Here is a 19,514-nt window from a genome sequence, read left to right as displayed (position 1 = left end):
CTCATTAGATGGTAGAGGTCAGCAGATGGAAAGTATAGATGTTGGTCAAGTTTTCAATGCCAAATATGTATATGATTCTATTCTGTAAAAGATTTTGTGCTGCCATGAAATTTGTTTTTGCATGAAACAATAAAACAATGTTTATTTTCATTTATTTGAACTGAATTCTACTTCTAGTCTTTCCAGTTGCCTGCTTGAAAGGAATTACTTTGTACAGGAGAATTATTTTAGTGCTGGTTTCAGGGGACTTAGCAGATCTACTCCGAAATCAGCCATTCCTTTCCCAGCTACTCTGGGACTGTGGTTTGAGTTTGGAACTCTGGCTAGGACTACCATGTCTGTCCCCCTCTACCCACCACCATTTTGACACCCAATTAAAGGGAGATCTATCTCCAGTCTTTGCCTCCAGCAAAACTGCAGTAATCTGCAAAGGACTGTACTAAGAGAATTTTACTCCAAGAATCTCAAAGTGCTTTTCAAAGGAGGGTGAGTATCATTAGTCTCATGTTTAGGAAATGGAATCAGAGAGACTAAGTGAACTGCTTAGGTCATATTGTGAGTTGCTGGAGAAAGAATCCATTTCCTTCCACTTCCAGATTCATGCCCTATTCATGGCACTGTGTGTCCTCCCTTAAATGTTCTTCTATTTCCTTATAGCCTTTTCAGTTGCAGTGATTTTGCCACTGCTGCTTTGCTAACCGGGGTGGCTCCAGGCACCAGCACGCCAAGCGCGTGCCTGGGGCGGCAAGCCACGGGAAGGGGTGCGCTGCCGATCGCCACGAGGGCGGCAGGCAGGCTGCCTTCAGCGGCATGCCTGCGGAGGGTCCGCTGGTCCCGCGGCTTTGGTGGACCTCCCGCAGGCATGCCGCCAAATCTGTGGGACCGGGGACCTCCCCCAGGCAAGCTGCTAAAGGCAACCTGCCTGCCATGCTTGGGGCGGCAAAATACTTAGAGCCGCCCCTGTTTGCTAAGGAATTGCATGCAAAATACTTTGCATCAAGATTCCAGATCCCTGTACCCAGAGAGAGAGGGGTGGGGGGGGCCAACAGTGCCATACTTTAGAGCAGGCCCTAGATCATTGAACCACGTAATATGATTGCACTGTGGAAATTTGCAGCTGAGGCGATTAGATGTTATATCACAGTTTAACATATACAGCCTTGCAGGAGTATTAGAAAGCCTTTGCTGTAAAACACAAATGCATTTTATTTCTAAAAATAAGCTATTTTACATTGGCAGGAGGGGAAGTATCGTGAGTCAAGCTTTCTGGCTGGGAATTTTTAAACTAGGGTATCTTTAGCTGTAGGAGCAGTGTTTATTTCATAGATCTGGGTCATAGCCCTCCTCTTCAGCTCTCGGGCCACTTGGCAAATAGCAAAAGGCCAGCAACAATGAACTGCCATCCAGTCTTCACACAGGGTTCCCTTGGGAAAGCAAGAAAATCATTTCATGCAAGTGGAATGATCATGAAGCAGCTTTTCCACCTCGCTAGGTGTTTCCTATTCTAATCACCCTACAGTAAGAACAAGTTGTTGGGCCTGATTCAGACCTAAATCAACAAGTTACCCTGGATTTACATTGGGATAAATGAGATCTGATTTAGGCCCAGTGTCTAACAGGATCTTTTCTAATCTACTGGCCTACAGAAGACTTAGGATCTGTCTACACCGCAAGCAGTGTACCATTAATCCAGCTAGCAGGATAGCAGGGAAGCCACAGCAGCATAGACTTCAACATAGGCTAGCTGCCCGGGTGATTGCTGAGGGTCCTGGGCAAGCTCGTACAGCCTATATTGAAGCCCATGCTGCTGTAGCTTCGCGGCTGTCAGTACCTGAGCTAACTAGACTGAAGCTAACTTGGGTATGTCTACGCAAGCTGCAGTTACACTCCCACATGGCAATGTGGACATAACCTTAGGCTCTGATCTTGCAAAGTGCCCATGACTCCCATTAAAACCAATGAGATTTGAGGATACTCAGTACCTCATAAGCCTTTAAAGTGTCTCTACACATGGTTTGAACAGTGTTCTTTGTTCCCTGCCATCCTGATTACATAGCAGTGAATATTTTACAGCATCAGCTCTGGGTTATGTAAATATACAGCAACAAAAACAACAATCCCCACCCACCTAGCCCCACAGTTCTGTTCTTCCAAAGTACTTTAAAACACATGAGTAGTTGCTTGGAATTGGCATTCTATTATAAATCAAATGCTGCTTTTGCCTCCGTGAAAAGAGACAGGGCATTCTGGAGGTTTAATGCATTATTTCTGCTTTAAAAATGCATTAAGGCATCTGAACAACAGATCCGCAGATCACAAAGGAGTTTGGCTAGAGGACCTTGTCCAAACCTTAGCTGAAAATAAGGGAAGAGGAAAGCCAGTGAGGTCCTGATCTCCCTGTTCTCAAGATCAGGCCCCAAATGAACTTTTTCCATTTGCTTCATTTTTACATCAATATTCAGTAGCACACTAATCTCATTTGACCATGTCTACAGATATTAAGCTTGTGCTGCAGTCTCTCTTTTTGGAACAGGAGGAACACGCCTCTTAACATTATGTAAGCTGCACAAAACAGTCTCCCGCCTCCACCCTCCCAAACACACACACAAACACAAAGACTTACTCGTATCTTGTATTTCTCTCTGGTGCCGACTCTCATTGCTAAAGTGGAACCTGCCAGCAGTGGGAAACAGAGGCACTCCCCATAGTGCCTTGCAAGGCTGCATTCTAGACATGGGCTACACAAGGCCCCACAGACACCTGCCAGTAACCATAATCACAGGAGTGCTGTAGATTTACATTTAACAAGAGGCAAATGGCACTTTGAAAATAACCTGGAACATTCATTTTATTCTAAAAACCTTGTCCCCCTCCTCAGGGATAAGAACATTTTAAACTGGACTTCACAGAATTCTAGCGAACCCTACACTAGCAGGGAGGTGGAGGCTTTCCAGTGCATCCCATCTCCTCTTCCCAATCCCCTAGTGCTCAGTTCTGTAGCTTTCTGCAGAATACCAGATAGGGCTTCATAAGTCACAGTTTGATAACCACTACTCTACTTGGCCCAGCAGGTCATTTTTGATTCTAATGTCTATGGATCTATGAACTATGCTATCTTCAACCAGCCATTGCTAGCAGGATGCTGCTATGGTTTTGCTGATCAGCGTGGATAGGGATTTTAATCTTTGAGCTAAAATAACCAACACAGGTATACAATGGATCACCCGCCCCCACAAAAGTAGACTATATAACACTTTTCTAACACTAACGGCCTTTTTATGTTCCAACCAAATCAGAAGATACAGCTCCCCTGTAGTGCAAATGGGCCCTAACTCTCCAGAAGTGTCACTCTATGAACAACAAGGGGGATGAACTGACAGCAAAGCTTAAAAGGCATTGTGTTCAAAATATCTTTCCAGACAGCACTGAATCCCATTTGGCTTCATTTATTTTTCTTTTTAGAATTCTTGAAAAAGGTAAATTCAACAGCATTGTTATCACAGCTTCATGCAATTCATTTAAATGTCTTTTGTTCTCAAATCAGGAGTAAAAGCACCTAGGACAGCATTTGTCTACAGCAATTATAGCACCAGTGCCCACCACAGGGAATCATTCATTTAATTTCTTTGGTGACAATTAGGGTGACCAGATGTCCTGATATTATAGAGACAGTCCCAATTTTGGGGTCTTTTCTTATACAGGCTCCTATTACCCCCACCCCCATCTCAATTTTTCACATTTGCTGTCTGTTGCCGTAGATACAGTATTTTTCAATAAAATATATTAGTTCCTGTTCTGTTAATTGTGGTCCATAACCCCCTTTTCGGGAAATCACCACATTAATCTCAGTGAAAGCCTAAATCTGTAATTACTTTAAATATTATGTTTTGAAGCTGACAAAAGCTGAAATAAATAGTATAGCCACAGCCCTCAACTCACCTAATCTGGGAGTAGGGTACTGGCTAAGACAACAAAGTCAATGCAAATGATCCCAGGTGGCACAGCAGGAGAAGCTATACAGAGCTCTTCATCTAGAAGGATATTTTCTCCAGTATTTTCTCCATGTGGCTGAGAGCAAAACTTGAAAGCCAAAACTGAACCCCCAGTTCTATCTTCAGCTGAGTAGTGATGCCAACCAGGTCTTGCAACCCATTTTTATGGCCCAATCAACCTAGCCAGAAATTGGAATTAAAAAGCCCTGCCCCCTCAGCATAGAACTCCACTGATTTTAGTAGAGTTGACAGGTGTAAACGAGGGCATAGTTTGACCTCATACCTGCATCCAAAGCTCAGCTGAGCTACCTTCAGACAAATAAGTCAAAGCAGTAGCAGTTTTCTGAGAACATGCATATCAGCTGTATTGTTTCAGCTGCTCCACTGTGAATTTAAGTTCATTGATCTATTGAACAATTGCAAACACATACATATGCCAGTTTGTTTCTCCAACTGGCATTATAAATACTTTTTCCATAAAATAAGCAGCCCTGGCCTTTAGAGTTGTGTTCAGAAAAAAATTCAGAGAACAAGTTCACAATAGCAATATGAAGCACCTTGTGCCTTTGACTCTGGCTTTGCTCCAGATTGTATTCTTACTGCAAATTAAGAGTGATGATTTGCTACTGTTGACATATTATGAAAGAGATAAAAGGACAAAAGAAACCAGAAGAAGATAATAAGCAAGAGAAAATAAAGACAAGAAAACCTGAAGTGCTATTAAGGAAACAAAACATCAAAAGAAACAAAGAAAAACATTGCTATTAGTTGTTTACCTTCTGTTTAAAAGGATTAGAAATTTCTGCAACAATTTCTTTTCTTTTCTTTTTAGTTAAGGCAAAGAAACAATTTATTTTTAAAGATCAGAGGGAAAACAATGCATGTTTAGGATTCCATGGTGTGTCAGACTAAGATACAGAAGGCAGGTTCATTGCCTTTTTTAACTTTTAGCAACTTTTGTATATAAAAGAGTTTGGTTTTTAAAAAAAAACTGTGTTTACGAACATACCGTCTCTCTCTTAGTCAGGAATGGCAGAAAGCCATTGATTAATGGCACCTAGTTAGTGCTATAAGCTGTGGGGATAATGCAAACTCTCACTGTAACACAGGAGACAAGGATGACAGGAGAACTACTAGCTGGCCAAATCCTTTTTGATGCTGACATCCCTGACTCCAGCTGACTTCCATGGACGACATCGGTGCTGAACGCTATTCAGGGATCTAGCCCAACTAGATTTAAATGTTCCCGCATGATGGCTAATAACTGTGACATTATGAGCGGCTGTAGCAAAAGGAGTTTATTCGGCAGCCAAGATTTAACACAACTGCAGTAGAGAGGGGCTTATCTACTCTATTGCTCACTTACCATAATTTATGACCAAATTAAATAAGGGAGTAAAGAGAGTACATGTCTTCCGCCCACCACATGCAAGTCCATGGGCACGCACAAATTACAGCTCTGGGTTATCCTACCACTATCCGGTTGGTTGACAGGGGGACTCAAGTCCAAAGAAAATGGGAAGTTGAAAATAATGTTTTTTTTAATTTTCTGTTATTTAATTAAGCTGAAATAAGGGAGAAGGAGGAAAGGGGCTGTATTTCTGGCTTTAGCACCTATCATTTCAACCCCTCGGTAGCACCAGGTACTCCAAGCACTATATGTGGATGCACCGCCATGTACGTAAATTTATTCTCGCTAATTGAAAAGAATGGCAGCATTAAGCTAATTTAATATTGGGCAAGTTCACGGATTGGTTGTCAAACAGAAATTAACACTTTCCACTCCTCCGAAATGAGGGCCCCAAAGCCCTTGATAGACATACAGGAATTTAGTCTAACATGAGGCAAAGATTTCATCCCCACTTTGAAAATGGGGAACCTGAGGGACAGAGAAGGTAAGCAACTTGCCCGAGCTTAGGATCATGCTACAGCATGTCTTTAGAAGAGCCAGGAGAAGAACTCATGATCCACGAGTGCTGCACCTTAACCACTCAACAGTCCCTGCCTCCTTCCTTCAGGGAAAAATCACACAATTAAACTAGCTTTTCAGGAGAAAAGATCTTTTTCAATTCATCAGGTTTTTTAAATCAAGTTCTATCTAATTAAAAGTACTTGTCTGACCTCGATCACTGGAGTATCTGGGCACTTCACAGTTTGTAACGTATTTACCCTCCCAAAGAATGGCAGTGCTATTATCCCCATTTTACAGATGGGGAACTGAGGCACAAAAGATACCTCTACACAGCAACTGGGAGCATGTACCCCAGCCAGGTAGACAGACAAGCTCCACTCAAGTTAGCGTGCTAAAAAGAGCAGTGTGGATATTGTGGCACAGGCAGCAGCTCAGGCTAGACACCTTAGCTTGGACCCAGGGATTTGGGTAAGCTTGGACTCTGGCAGTAACATGCATCTCTCATGGTACATACCCTATCTTACAAAATGGGGCATTCTAGTCATCTGATGGAATATCATGCCTTCCTGTTGGTGAGAGTAACTCCTCTTAAAATGATAACTTTCAGAATCAATTCTCTTTTGACAAGGATTGTTCTCAATATTCCAGAAACTATCCTCAAGAATGGATCCAATATTTAAAGCTATTTTGCAACTATTTTCCTTTGGTACTGAGTGAATTGGCAAACTACTTCAACAAACAATATGTCTATAAGCAATGTCTATAAGCAATATGTCTATAAGCAACTCACTAATGAACAAGAGCAAACTGATTTGGCTGGAGATATCTAGTCTTTCAGACCCATCTTCCCTGGTTCTCTCGAGTACTGATGTGGTTTAATTCAGCCTACAGAGGAGGAAAATAGACCTGCTTCAGGACACCCCCCCCCCCCCTTCTCTTCCTTCTGGCAACGGAACAGTAGCCATTCAAATTAGGGACCATTCCAGAATGCAGGGAAGCTGTGATAAACACTGTCACAAGTAAAATTAGCATAGAGATCTCACTTTGATCCCATCATTCGCCCACCATGCAATATGATAGGATAAGTATCCCCTGTTCAGGAAAGGCACAGAACTCGCAAATGTAAGTCCGCAATGGAGTTCATTAGCAGGGCTGTGTAGAGGATGCTTGTAGGACACCAGATGAACCAAAGGGGAAAGTGTGTGTGAAAGATTCTTTGTAACTATTTGCAAAATCCTTAATGAGTTCCTGCATTACGCGGGCTAATACTTTGTTCTGTTAGCCGCTCATTTACATGGAGCACCAGAAAGAAACAAAAACATGGAACAACTAAGGCCCCTGTGACAGACATTCTGCAGCTTTCAGAGCCTGAATTGGAGTCAGAAGAATTGGTCTATTCCTGACTTTACCACTGATTCACTGTGTTAGCCTCAGTAAGACACTTAATCGTCCGATGTCTCAGTTTCCCCACTGACAAAATGGGACAATAAAATACACCCAACTTTAGAATCCATGAAAGAGGCTTCCACAAGTATTATTTGTTTTTATGATTTGACTATTGATTTATTGGGAGTCTCGGTTATATTAATTTCATTACCCCTAAACCAGCCATGATGGACGGTCTGATCTTCAAGCTCCAGTGTCTGGTAACTGATCTATAAAAGTCTCATTTTGTTTTCTTCCCTGTATTACTTGGATTCATCCCCAAAGGAGGAATTAAAGCAATGATAAAACACTGCAAACTCTTACAAACACTCTTGTCACTGCAGATACCAAAGAGGCCAGTGGTCCAATCTCCTCCGGTCCGTGTGACTGTTGCGACGGTGGACATGCCAACCCCACAAGTCGGCTGAGTTGTCACAGGCTTTGTTGGCTTTTTGTTCCTGATTGAAAAATAGCAATAAAATAAAAAAGGGAGGCTGGGCTTTTACCACCAAGGTTGCTCATAAACGAAGCAATCCTGAGTTTGACAGAAAAAAAAGTGGAATTCATTATTTTAGTGCTACCAGTTTGCTTTATGGCTATCCTCTTTTGCAGTTTCGTTTCTCTCTGCTTCTGTTGCTGCTGCTCTCTATTGTCTCAGAGTACAGCAGAAAACATAGCTGATCACCAGTGCCCTTCAGTCTCTAGCAAACAAAGAAATGATCAGAAACCAAGTACTTCAAGTGCAAATATACAATATCCATACAAGTTTCAGCATCCACCAGCCAAATCACTGCAATTTACCACTTGAATGTTAACGCTAGAAATTTGTACCTAGCACAGACCTTTCATCCTTATGATGAATGTATCAAATCATTCATCATTTCACCAGAGGGGGTTTTCAAGGGCTGAGCTACTGATACTGATTTTTTTCTGAGTGGAATGATTTCATTTGCATGCTGAAATTGCATTCTTTCCTTTTCGGACATAGTATGAAACTTGGTTTCTGAGCCAGATCCAGCCTCTTTCTAAAGTAGTATTGTGAGCAATTCTTCTGGTGGAATATCTAAGGCTGAATTCAGTGCTGCATCTTCCAAGAGGTAGAGCCCAGAAGATGCCCACAGGGGTGTAAGGCGTGCCAAGGTACCTTTAATCCCTCTTTGTATCACCCAGGCTATGCCTGCAGCCAATGATGCAAACCCCAAACTATGGCAGCATTTTCACAGTTATCTGCAGGGATCTTTGCAGCCTAGAATGGTAGAAGTGCTCAATGCTATATCCACTCCCCTTCCTTTTGCCAACACCCTTGCCTCACCCATGCCATGTTCCCAGCCCTGCTTCTTACAGCAAGGAGGCTGAAATAAAGGGAGAGGAGCAACAAATCAGATCTCATGCGTCAGAGATTCATTCAATTGCCTGCAGGGTGAGGAAGGAATGTTTTCTCTGATACACAATTGGCCAGATGTATTCTAGGGTTGTTGAAATTTTATTTATTTTTTGCCTCCTTCTGAAGCACCAGAGACTGGCCACAGCTGGAGTGACGATGACAAATGGGAAGGAGCAGTGTTTTCATGTGGCATGGAGAATCCTCTTTTTTAGATGCCTGGCTGGTGTTTCTTGCTGACATGCTCAGGGTCACACTGATCCTCAGATTTGGCATCAGGAAAGAGTTTTCCCCCATGTCAGACTGGCTGGGACTTTGAAGAAGTTTTGCCTCCCTCTTCAGCAAGGCTCATAGATCATCTGGGCATGTCTTACCTAATTTATTTCCTGCCATTGCAGGGGCCTCGGGCAGTGGTACCTCGGTCTCTCCTGTTCTCTGCCTATGGCACTCAAGGGTTTTGTTTCCTGAGGACTGAAATGCTTTTGTCTAACTAAAATCATTGGGCTCAATCTCAATGCATCAAATCATAGAAATGTAGGGCTAGAATGGACCCAGCGCTGAGGTAGGGCCAAGTAAACCCTGGGCCATCCCTGATAGGTGTTTATCCAACCTCCAATGATGGGGATTCCACAGCCTCCCTTGGAAACCTAGTCCAGAGCTTAACTACCTTAAAGTTGGAATGTTTTTTCTAATATCTACCCTGAATCTCCCTTGCTAAAGATTATGCCCATTACTTCTTGTTTTCAGTGGACTTGGAGAACTGACCACTATCCTCCTTATAACAGCCATTAATGTATCTGAAGACTGTTAGCAGGTCTCACCTCAATCTTCATTTCTCAGGACTAAACAGGCCCAGGTTTTTTAACCTTTCCTTATAGGTAGGATTTTCTAAACCTTTTATCATTTTTGTTTTTCCTCTTTCCTAATTTATCTGGCCTCACCAGTGCCAAGTGGAGTGGGACAATTACCTCCCATGTCTTACATAAAACACTCCCCGTTAATACTCCACAAAATATTAGCCTTTATATAAGGGTTTCTGGGTGAAAATTCATGGACTGTGTTAAACAGGAGGTCAGACTAGATGATCTACAATGGTCCTTTCTGGACTTAAACTCTATGAAATCAATGAAAATAGGACCACATAAACTGGCATTAAGCAGCTCCAGCACTGGGGGAATTCGCTGTAAGGCTTAGGTGGCACCATCATCAGCCTACATGGCATGGTAGCAGCACAAACAGAAGCCAGAGTGGGGACTAGAATCTGGCTCCCAGGTCTCAGGTTTATTTCATACAAATGGAGAGTCAAACCAGAGTGGTTTGATCCCCATTTAAAAAACAAGAGTTGGCAGCAACAGACCTGCATGGATTTTTTTAAATTATTTATTAAAATGCTCCACACAGTAATTCATTTTTCCTACATTCAATAATGTCGTTCCACTTGCTTTGAAATTGAAACTGCAAACCTCAGTAAATCACAACAGTTAAATCTCCACTATAGTATCCTATGGGAACTATTTTTTCCACCCCCTTTCTCCAGCAGTGGAAGAACACAGCAGTCTCACTGCTGTGCTAAGTCAAGGAAGCTGTCCACACCAATATCAATAGGTTCTGCTATTAAACTTTATAACTCATGAGGGAGCCTGTATCAATCCTCAGCATTTCTTAATGTTATTCTTTGAGAACATACAACAATCCGATGATGATTTGGTCAATATTTTGACCATATGGGACAACACGCACTTAAATTAGAAATGGCAGCAAAGTCTAGTTGACATGGACCTAAGAGCCAAGAACTCCTGGGGCCCAGCCACCCTCTTCCATAGAAAGTCCCACAGGAAGGTGTCCTGTGGCAAGCCAAACTCTGTAGAAATCAGGGGTCTGCTGGAGAATGAGATTCATCTGCATGGAGGCCCTGTGCCTCCACACTGGATTTGGGATCCACTCTTTCCATGTTGCCAGGGACTCTTGTACCTTCGGTGAGTACAGAGCAGCTCTGATTCATGAAGTAATATAGATGTTGGCTATATCAGTGCTTGAGTAGTGAATTCTCTGCAGAGTTGCTAGAGGGAGGCCTGGGGGTTGTAGGGCTCTCTCAGTCTCATTCCCAGCCCTATGGAAGCACAAGGAAGGTGCTGTGGAAGCAATTAACACATATGCATACAAGGGAGAAGTTCCTCTCCATGTGGCTCAAGGAGGACCAATCCATGCCCTGAGCTGTAATCTTGGTTTTGCACGGATACTTCGCAGGCAAGACTCAACTGCAGCATATCATGCCATCATTTCCTATGCTGTAAAATGGAGATAATGCTTATCTACCCCACACAGGCAATTTGAGAGTTGGTCAATATTAACGTACAGCCACATGAAAGCGTACAACACTACATAAAAATTAAAAATGAGTATTTGCAAATGTGCTCACTCGTGCTATTTCCTCAAGGGGATTCCTTTCCTACTCAGCAGCTGATTTGTGTGTCACATTAACATTTAGTTGATGATTTCATGTTGTTCCTAATCTCAGTGGAGAATAAATCCAGCAAAGGTCAAACGATCTTGCTAGCCCAGTAAGACACTACTGAAATATATCCAGGTGTGGTTTAATCAAAATTTGGATTCTGGGTGCTTTGTTGGTGCCCCATGCAGTCACTGGTTCTTTCTTCATTGGCCATGAAATCCTAAAAGGACCAATCAGCTTCTCAGCTGAAATCCACACAGGACTGAACAACAGGGAATCATCTCTTAAGACTTGTGCCAAACTGAATCCTGAACACAGCACTATACTGCAGCAAGCATACATTTCTCATCACCTGTAATATACATTTTTTTACACATCATTTATTTGTAATGCCAACTATGAAGTGAAAGGCAAGCACCTCATTTTATTTCTTACCGTAGAGCAGAAAGAAAAAAGGTCCCATCTTCAGGTGTTATTAGGGAAAGGATAAGCGGCGCTTGGATCTCAGGCAATGAGGCCTCCTCAGTCACACTGAAGCAGCGACTTCCTAACTGGTTCATTTGGTGTTGAGGGGAACGAGAGAGAAAAATTCTCCTTCTCTGTGGGATTCAGAAGTGCCTCAAGACTGCTCATAGCTGAATGCTGATGATATCATTGCATGCTCAGGCCTGATGTCACAATGGGGTCCCAACAGCTGAAACAACCTCCAGATTAGAAAGTGAAACCCCCTCCTCTCCCAGAAATTACACACACATCTTTACATGGAATCTGAAGATAGCCCTTCTGCCTCTAAAGCATGTCTGTTGTGGATGGGAGAGTCCTTTAAAATCATGAATGACTGGAGATACAGGCCTGAAGTTTAAAGTGACAAAAGATAATCCAGTCCCCCTTGATTAAGAACTGCTAATCAGTGCCCATGTATTTTTTTTTGCCACAGACTTGATTCAATGGCGAGTGGGCCTATTGCTCCAGCTAAGTAGTGTATAATGGTATAAATATCAGATCCAGTAGTACCACCACCTTTCCCATAGCCTTTCAAACTAGAACTACTAACAGTTATAGTATACCACTAATGATATATTATTTCACAGTGTTTGAAGAAATCTTCCAACAATTTACCAAAAGCAATGTGAGAGGACAGTTGCTAAGGACATGTCTACACTTAAAATGCTGTAGCGCTTCAGTAAAGATGCTACCTACACCAACAGGAGGGTTTCCCCAAGAGGTGGCAGCTAGGTCAACAGGAGAATTTTCCCACAGGCCTAGCGCTGTCTACACCAGGGGTCTGGTTGGTTTAACTGCGTGTCAGGGGTGTGGATTTTTCACACCCCTAAGCAATATAGTTATACTGCCCTAATTTCAAAGTGTAGACCAGGCCTAATGCTGGAGGCGGAAGGAAAAGGGGGGGAGGGGAAGAGGGCAAAGAAAAAGCTACGGTTTAATGCTGGCTAACAACTCTGAAAACAGCATTCTACCAAATCAAGTTTGAAGGAGAGAGAGAAACCAGGCACAGGAGAAATTAAGTGCAAACAGATTTAATGCCATTTTAAGGCAGCAAGAAGTTCGTGCTCATGATTTCGTTTATGCTATTCCCTGTTAAAGCTTGCCTAAACCCCATTCTCCCAGTAAGGCAAAGTCATCCCAAAGTTTTGCTGATAACACGGGGAATCTAACACATTAACAAATCCCTTTATCTTGTCACTAACTTTTATCAGCCATAAATTGGTCAAGTACCCACATTACAGACCCACAGTTCACAGAGGAGGGGTTGGTTTCTTGCTCCAATAGAGCAGGCCTCCCACACAGCCCCCAATAGAGCAGGCCTCCCACACTTCCCCCAGTTATGTTAACTTAGTTTTTGGCAGGACCCATGTAAAAGATTGCTGCTATTGGAGTTTTCCTTGAATCTTCTAAGAAGGGCACATGATGAGGGGAAATCAAGCCACATCTGTCTCACTTTGAGGAGGACAACAGAGAAAGAGGAAATCTATTTTCAGTGTTGAGTTTATTTTTAGATGGCTGAAATCTATGCACAATTTGGGATTTCATCCAATCTGTGATGGCTTTAGGTAATGCAGCCATAATAATTTGCATGTTTGTAGCACTTTTCAGGGGATCTCAAAGTTTTAGAAACACTAATGAAGCCTGAAAGAAAGGAAGGTATTTTAATACTACTGCTAAAGATAGGGAAACTGAGGCACAGAGGAATTAAGAGAATTTGCCCAAGGCCACATAAAAGGTTAGTAAAAGAGCCTTGATAGTCATTCTGCTCCATTCCACTAGACACTATACTTTAGCATGAGCAAAAAATTGCTCATCAATGTTTTTTAAAAGCAATTCCCTGTTAAAGCTTACCTCACCAAACTTCTTCCAGTAAGGCTGTGAAGAAGGGCCAGAGTTTTGCCACTAATACGGAGAATCTAACACTAACAAATCTCTTTATATCGTCATTAGCCTTTATCAGACAGAAAGTGCATGCGTAGCTGCATAACAGTGACATCTCCTGGAAACAAACAAACAAAACAAGACTAGGAAGAATAATCAGTTCCGTTTATCAATTGCTTCTCATGCATTTAAAACAACTAGCTTGTCTGGACTGCAGGAACCTTGAGCAAATGTGAAGCACATTGGTCTTCGTTTTTTCCTTCACACTGAAAAGTACAAGATTTTCCTCCTAGATGCCAAAACATTATTTCACTGTGCAACATCAGTCTAAAATCTTCTTTGTTCTTGAAATAAGCTTCAACACAATCTGTTAAATGAGGAGGGTCAAGAAGCAACCTTTGCTGTTAGAAGCTTTTGCATCAAGTCCAGTCTGCCCTGCTTATCTGGTTGTCAGTCCACACTACTTCAGGATTATTTATATATTTGCTTGCTCGGTTTCCAATTTCTGGAGCCAGCCAGGGTGATTCCAGACAAGGAAAGCAGCTGTTTAAGAAAACATTTTTGATCATCTCCATTCTACACTCTGGCCTGAAACTCAGCTGGGCTTTAGGGGGGTTGTTGCCAATAACATCTGTACTTATTTGCAGCAGCACCTATTTGTTACTTCCACTTGGATATCCACCAAAGCTGGTGGAAAGGTTTTAGGCCTTATTCCAAAAGAGGAGACTTGTAATGTAACAACAACCTACTGGAACAGCATAGAAGGGTCAGCTTTAGTATATCGTCCCATTCTTGGGGTAGCACCTAAACCTTTAGCATTCCGGCTTGAAGCTGGTGTCAGTGTTATGAACTGGGACCATGGCGGTACATCTGGAAATACTTACCCCTCCTGCACTCCTCCTCTGTTCGTTAAAATCTCAATTTTCAGTATCAGACCCAAAGTCAGTGAGGGTTGCTTAAGGAAAGTCAAACAAGTTGTGACATTCAGACTCCTGACAAACTGCTATAAATTATTTGCTATAAATAGGTAAGAAAAAATACTGAGTCTAAAGAAGTGATTTTATCTGACAAAAGCTTTCGTGGGTGAAGACGAAGTGGATCTTCACCCACGAAAGCTTATGCTCCAATACTTCTATTAGTCTATAAGGGGCCACAGGACTCTGTCGCTTTTTACAGATCCAGATTAACACGGCTACCCCTCTGATACTTTATCTGACAATTGAGCCTGAAAAACCTGAGGAGTAGGAGGAACCATTAACATCCTACATAGGTTCTCCTAAAGCGGGATGTTTACCCAGAGACACTGGAGAGGAGAATGGGTGTATAGAGATCCTTTGAAAAGATCCAGGGCTGGCTCCAGCTTTTTTGCCATCCCAAGCAGCCAAGGAAAAAAAAAAAAAAAAAAACTCGATTGAGCTGCCGCTGAAGAGGCAGAGACCGAATGAAGGACCCGCCGCTGAAGACCTGGACGTGCTGCCCCAATAATGGATGGAGTGCTGCCCTTTTCTATTGGCCGCCCCAGGGACCTGCTTCTTTCACTGGTGCCTGGAGCTGGCCCTGAGTGTCAGAGGTAACTTCTACAAAACACCAAATTGGTTGTGATGTGCAAGGTCTGTTTATTCAAGAGCCCTTTACATAGACTCAGAAGAATTCCTTTAAGTGTATACAAAGCCCATTGCACAGTTCAATATACACCTGTGTGAAATTAGGAGGCCATGAATTAAAGATTTCATTTCATGAGGATAATGAATTTAAAGCACAGACTGTAACTTGACAATGCAAGGTGCTGAGTCTTGAGCTAACAGAAGCAGCAAAGTGCACAATGCTAATCAAGACTTAATACCTTGAACTGACCAAGGCATTATAAATAGGGGCGAGGGGCAAAATTGATCATTGCTAACACATGAAGACAGGGGCAATTAATTGAAGATCACAGAGGGACTGACATGATGCTAGGGCATGACAAAAAGAGGATGAAATCATGCAGTGTCAGTCTGAGTAGAGGGCATGAAAGTTTTTCCTGCTCAGTTGTAACTAAATAGCCAGACCTAGTTAGTTAAGTTTACTGCATTGTCTGTCTAACTATAGGTTATAGGTGATGTTGGAGATTAGCACAGTGAGACACTTCTGAGAGAAGACAACTGAGAAGGCAGGCAGAAGAAAAGCAGAAGTGATAGCCTGAGCTATTGAGGGTGCCAGAAGTGGGTTTCAAGTCTCAGCCTCATAAGGCCCAACATAATCTCACCATCTAGATCTGTTTTCATTTTCCCTGGCTTCCTCACCATGTGTTATTCCCAACCTTTTTACCTTTTAAGGCTCCTTATATCGTTTCCCTCACTCTCTGATTCGTACTACTCTCTCTACCAGCAACACTCTGCTATATATACTGCCCTTAGTCACCACACGTTGAAAAAGCAGGTAGAGAGGAGAGGATCTCAAACTCAGTGAGGTCACAACATCAAGAAGAGGACAAGTGATCGTGTCAAAAGCAGCAGAGAAGATTGAGGAAGAGAGGGATGGTGTAGACAACCTCAGATTTGCTGATGAAGAGGTCACTGGAGACCTTAATCAGACAGTATACATATGTATTTCCATACCTCTGCCTACACTATACAGTACATACTTATTACTTCTTTGATCCTACCCACTTTTATGAACACACCTAACTATTTATTTCTCCTGAGTATAACTCCATCAAAAGCATGGAGTCTTATGAGCATTTATTTCCTTGGCTGGCCAAAAAATCCGTGTCTTATTGTCAGTTTTTATATACGTACACAAACAGATGGGGTTTGGTATGCAAGTCTCACTGCATATTTATAACTTCTGCCCTGGTTGCTGTAATTCTCTCTCCAGCAGATATACACTTCAGAGCAGGTTCCTACCACTGTGATGACAAGCATTCAGCAGGCACTGTAACTGCACAGTTAAAATAGCTCATTTTCTTACTGACAAGCCCTAGTTAAAGAGGCGTTCGGAGGCAGCCTGGTTGCCTGAAGAGAAACAAATCAGAGCACAGAGAAAAAGGCGAGTGTCTTTCACCCTCAACCCCCTTTTCCACAATGGTTAATAAGTTATTGAAAAAGATGGTGGCTGCCACTCTGCCCAGGATATTGGACAGGAAATAGAAATGGCTTGGATTATTATTTGAAATAAAATATCTGGAGATATACCAATCTCCTAGAACTGGAAAGGACCTTGAAAGGTCATCAAGTCCAGCCCCCTGCCTTCACTAGCAGGACCAATTTTTGCCCCAGATCCCTAAGTGGCCCCCTTGAAGATTGAACTCACAACCCTGGGTTTAGTAGGCCAATGCTCAAACCACTGAGCTATCAGATTTTTTCTATGTGAGTTCCTGAAGACCTGTGACACAGCAGCAGTAAAGCCCATACTTCTGCACATGCTCTGTCATGTCCAGAAGAACAGTGCCAAGTACAGCCAAGTGAAGTTTCTCAGTCATTTTCTGTTGCAAAAAAAAAAGAAAGAAAAATTTGGGTCAACCTTTCATGAATTCCTGTAGATTGTGCCAAATTGATTTGGCTGAAAGAGCCTTTAAACAATATTTTTTTTTTTTTTTGGAGGGGGGCGGAAATCAGAAGATCTTGTTTCAATCTCTTTGAAACACAAACAATTTGATTTTTCAATTCAAAATGGGTTGGGGGTTTTAAAGCAAAAAAATGCTCGAAGCTGAAATAAAACATTTTGTTGTGAATCAAACAAAACATTTCTTTTGACCCAAAACAAAGGTTTTCTTGAACTTTTCAATTCACTGAAAATTTTTTGTTTTGGATCAACCCAAAATTAGTTTTTTCCAGAATTGCAAGAGAACCCCCAAAAACGCTCAATTATTTGCACAGCTCTAGTTCTGAACAATTGACCCTGGCTACCTCCCACTTGGAAACCATCTGATCTTCAGACCATGAGGGATTTTCCAGGATAAGATTGATAACAGAGATGGAGATGAACACGCTTTGATCAATCTCACTGACTAAAGTTCTAGAGGATCTTTGCCTGTGACCTTACATGTTGGACTCACTCCCCTCTGCTGACTTGTAAAGAGGGGAGCTATTGAGTTCATCTATGATAGCTGAGATCATTAGTTACTCTCTGCTACTATATGAGTTGGTGACAGATGGAGGGAACAACAGTATTGACTCCTGGGTTCAATTCAAGGCTTTGTCCTATAAAGCCCAGTGTAGCTGAAGTAGAGCCTCTCTCCTCATATTTTGCAGTGGTAGTTGACTTCAAGCTAACAAACCCTGCGGGCCAGGCATGCTCAGTGGGTGGCCCTCAGCTATGGAACTTATTTCCCCCACTGGTGCGAGCGTGGATGTTTAGGAAGATCAAGACAAGGCCTATTTCTCAAACATATCTTGGTGGGGCAGAGGAAGGATTACTGGCAAAGGAACTTTTGTTTATGTTGGTGGTTTATTGGTATATTGCGTTAGTTCTCTCTATAGAGGCAAATAATGTATGTAATTTCATTTGTATATGCACACTGTCATGGTGAGAGGGCACATGTATATTAAAAACACACATCATAAGTTGGGACAATGAAACGGGAGACAAGGAAAAAACGACATGGCAATATTTAACTCATTATGATTGTCTTCTTAGACTAATACACTATTCCCTTTATTTTCACCCCCATTATAAATTTGATCTTCCCTTGGTAACATGCTAAGCCAAGTGCAGTATCAGAAGTTGTGAAACTCAAAGACTGATTGTATAGAACTATCCCAGTTCTGCCTGCCACCACTAACCTTTATTTAAATATAAATCTGCACAGGCAAATTTTGTATGTGTAAGATTTCTGAAGCAGTGTGTGTTGATCCTCAAGTCTAATAGAGACGCTGCTCTCTAGATGAGCTGAACATATTTTATAATACTGTTGGTGCCTTATGTTAGAACAGCTCATTTTTAAAAAACAATTTGGTAGTCCTGGAATACCAAAAGCCAGGATAGTTCAAACTGAAGTGTTTAGGAAAAGGACACTTCATCTCTCTACTGTGATGGGGCAAGGCCAGATGGCTAAAGTACTGAGAAACAGGTATGTTAGCCCCAGGCTAAACAAATCCCTAGTACCCTGGTAACCAAATGGCAGTTGCTCCAGGTTAATCAAGGCACCTGGAGCCAATTAGCCTTCTGAAGGCAGAGATAGCTACTTTAATTTAGACACCTGCATGCCAATCAGGCAGCTTAATGGGCACTGGGTTTAAAAGGAGGTCACTCCAGTTCAGGCGGGAGACCAGAGGGAGAAGGAGTGTGATGTGAGGAGCTGGGAGCAGAAGGCAAGTTAGCTGAGAGGAGAGTGTGTTCTGCTGGAGGGATTGGAGGAGGACAAGCGTTATAACACAGGAGAAGGTCCTTGTGGGAGGTATAAAGAAGGTGTTTTGGAGGAGGCCATGGAGAAGTTAGCCCAGGAGTTATAGCTGTCATGCTGCTGTTAACAGGAGGCATATAGACAGTTAGCGATCCCAGGCCCTGTGGCTGGAACCGGAAGCAGAGGCAGGGCCGGGTTCCCCAGACCTCCCAACTCCTGATCAGACACAGGAGAAGCTGACCCAAACTGTGGGTTCCGCAAGAGGGGAAGATCACTGAGGTGAAAAAAATCCGCCAATAAGCGCAGGACCCACCAAGGTAGAGGAGGAACTTTGTCACACTACTTAAAAACAGTTCTACAAACAATTAAGAACAGAGTAAAGTGCAAGGCCTCAACTAACTGCACCTTGCTTGAGGTACATCTCAATTCTTAAGCAATTCCTTCTGAGCTACAGGTCCATATAAAAATTCATTGCATTATGCTTAAAGCCCCACCACAATCTTTGAAAGAGTCATCAGACAATGTAAGTAAATGCAATTTTTCTGCTTTCTATTATTTTTATCAATCTATCCATGAGAGATCTGATCACCTTCTACGTGCAGAAATCAGTATCTAGCTTACAAGAATACCACCATGTAAAGCTT

The 19,514-nt window shown here is 42.4% G+C and overlaps 1 protein-coding gene across 1 annotated transcript; it reads right to left on the bottom strand.

Annotated features, from left to right (window-relative positions):
* Window positions 1–1,202: 1,202 nt before the first annotated feature.
* Window positions 1,203–14,090, bottom strand: PLAC8L1 (PLAC8 like 1). Its single transcript, XM_032801444.2, has 5 exons — window positions 13,518–14,090; window positions 11,598–11,856; window positions 7,654–7,787; window positions 2,624–2,760; window positions 1,203–1,424 (listed from the first exon to the last, which is right to left on the bottom strand). The coding sequence occupies exons 2-5, from the start codon at window positions 11,720–11,722 to the stop codon at window positions 1,281–1,283; spliced, it is 540 nt and encodes a 179-aa protein (XP_032657335.1). The 5' UTR covers window positions 11,723–11,856; window positions 13,518–14,090; the 3' UTR covers window positions 1,203–1,280.
* Between the last annotated feature and the right edge of the window lie 5,424 nt (window positions 14,091–19,514).

The sequence above is a fragment of the Chelonoidis abingdonii genome, chromosome 7 (assembly GCF_003597395.2).
Source record: "Chelonoidis abingdonii isolate Lonesome George chromosome 7, CheloAbing_2.0, whole genome shotgun sequence".
NCBI classification, from domain to species: Eukaryota; Metazoa; Chordata; order Testudines; family Testudinidae; genus Chelonoidis; species Chelonoidis abingdonii.
The sequence above is the reverse complement of the archived record's forward strand: the minus strand, read 5'-3'. Positions and strand labels throughout refer to the sequence as shown.

Excerpts from the sequence above, each read along its gene's own strand:
- PLAC8L1 (XM_032801444.2), bottom strand. The coding sequence starts at position 11,722 with ATGAACCAGTTAGGAAGTCGCTGCTTCAGTGTGACTGAGGAGGCCTCA. Across the intron at positions 7,788-11,597 it reads TTTTTTCTTTCTGCTCTACG|GAACAAAAAGCCAACAAAGC; the intron begins GTAAGAAATAAA and ends TTTTTCAATCAG. Across the intron at positions 2,761-7,653 it reads CTGCAGTGACAAGAGTGTTT|GTGTCTGTGGGGCCTTGTGT; the intron begins GTAAGAGTTTGC and ends GGTTACTGGCAG.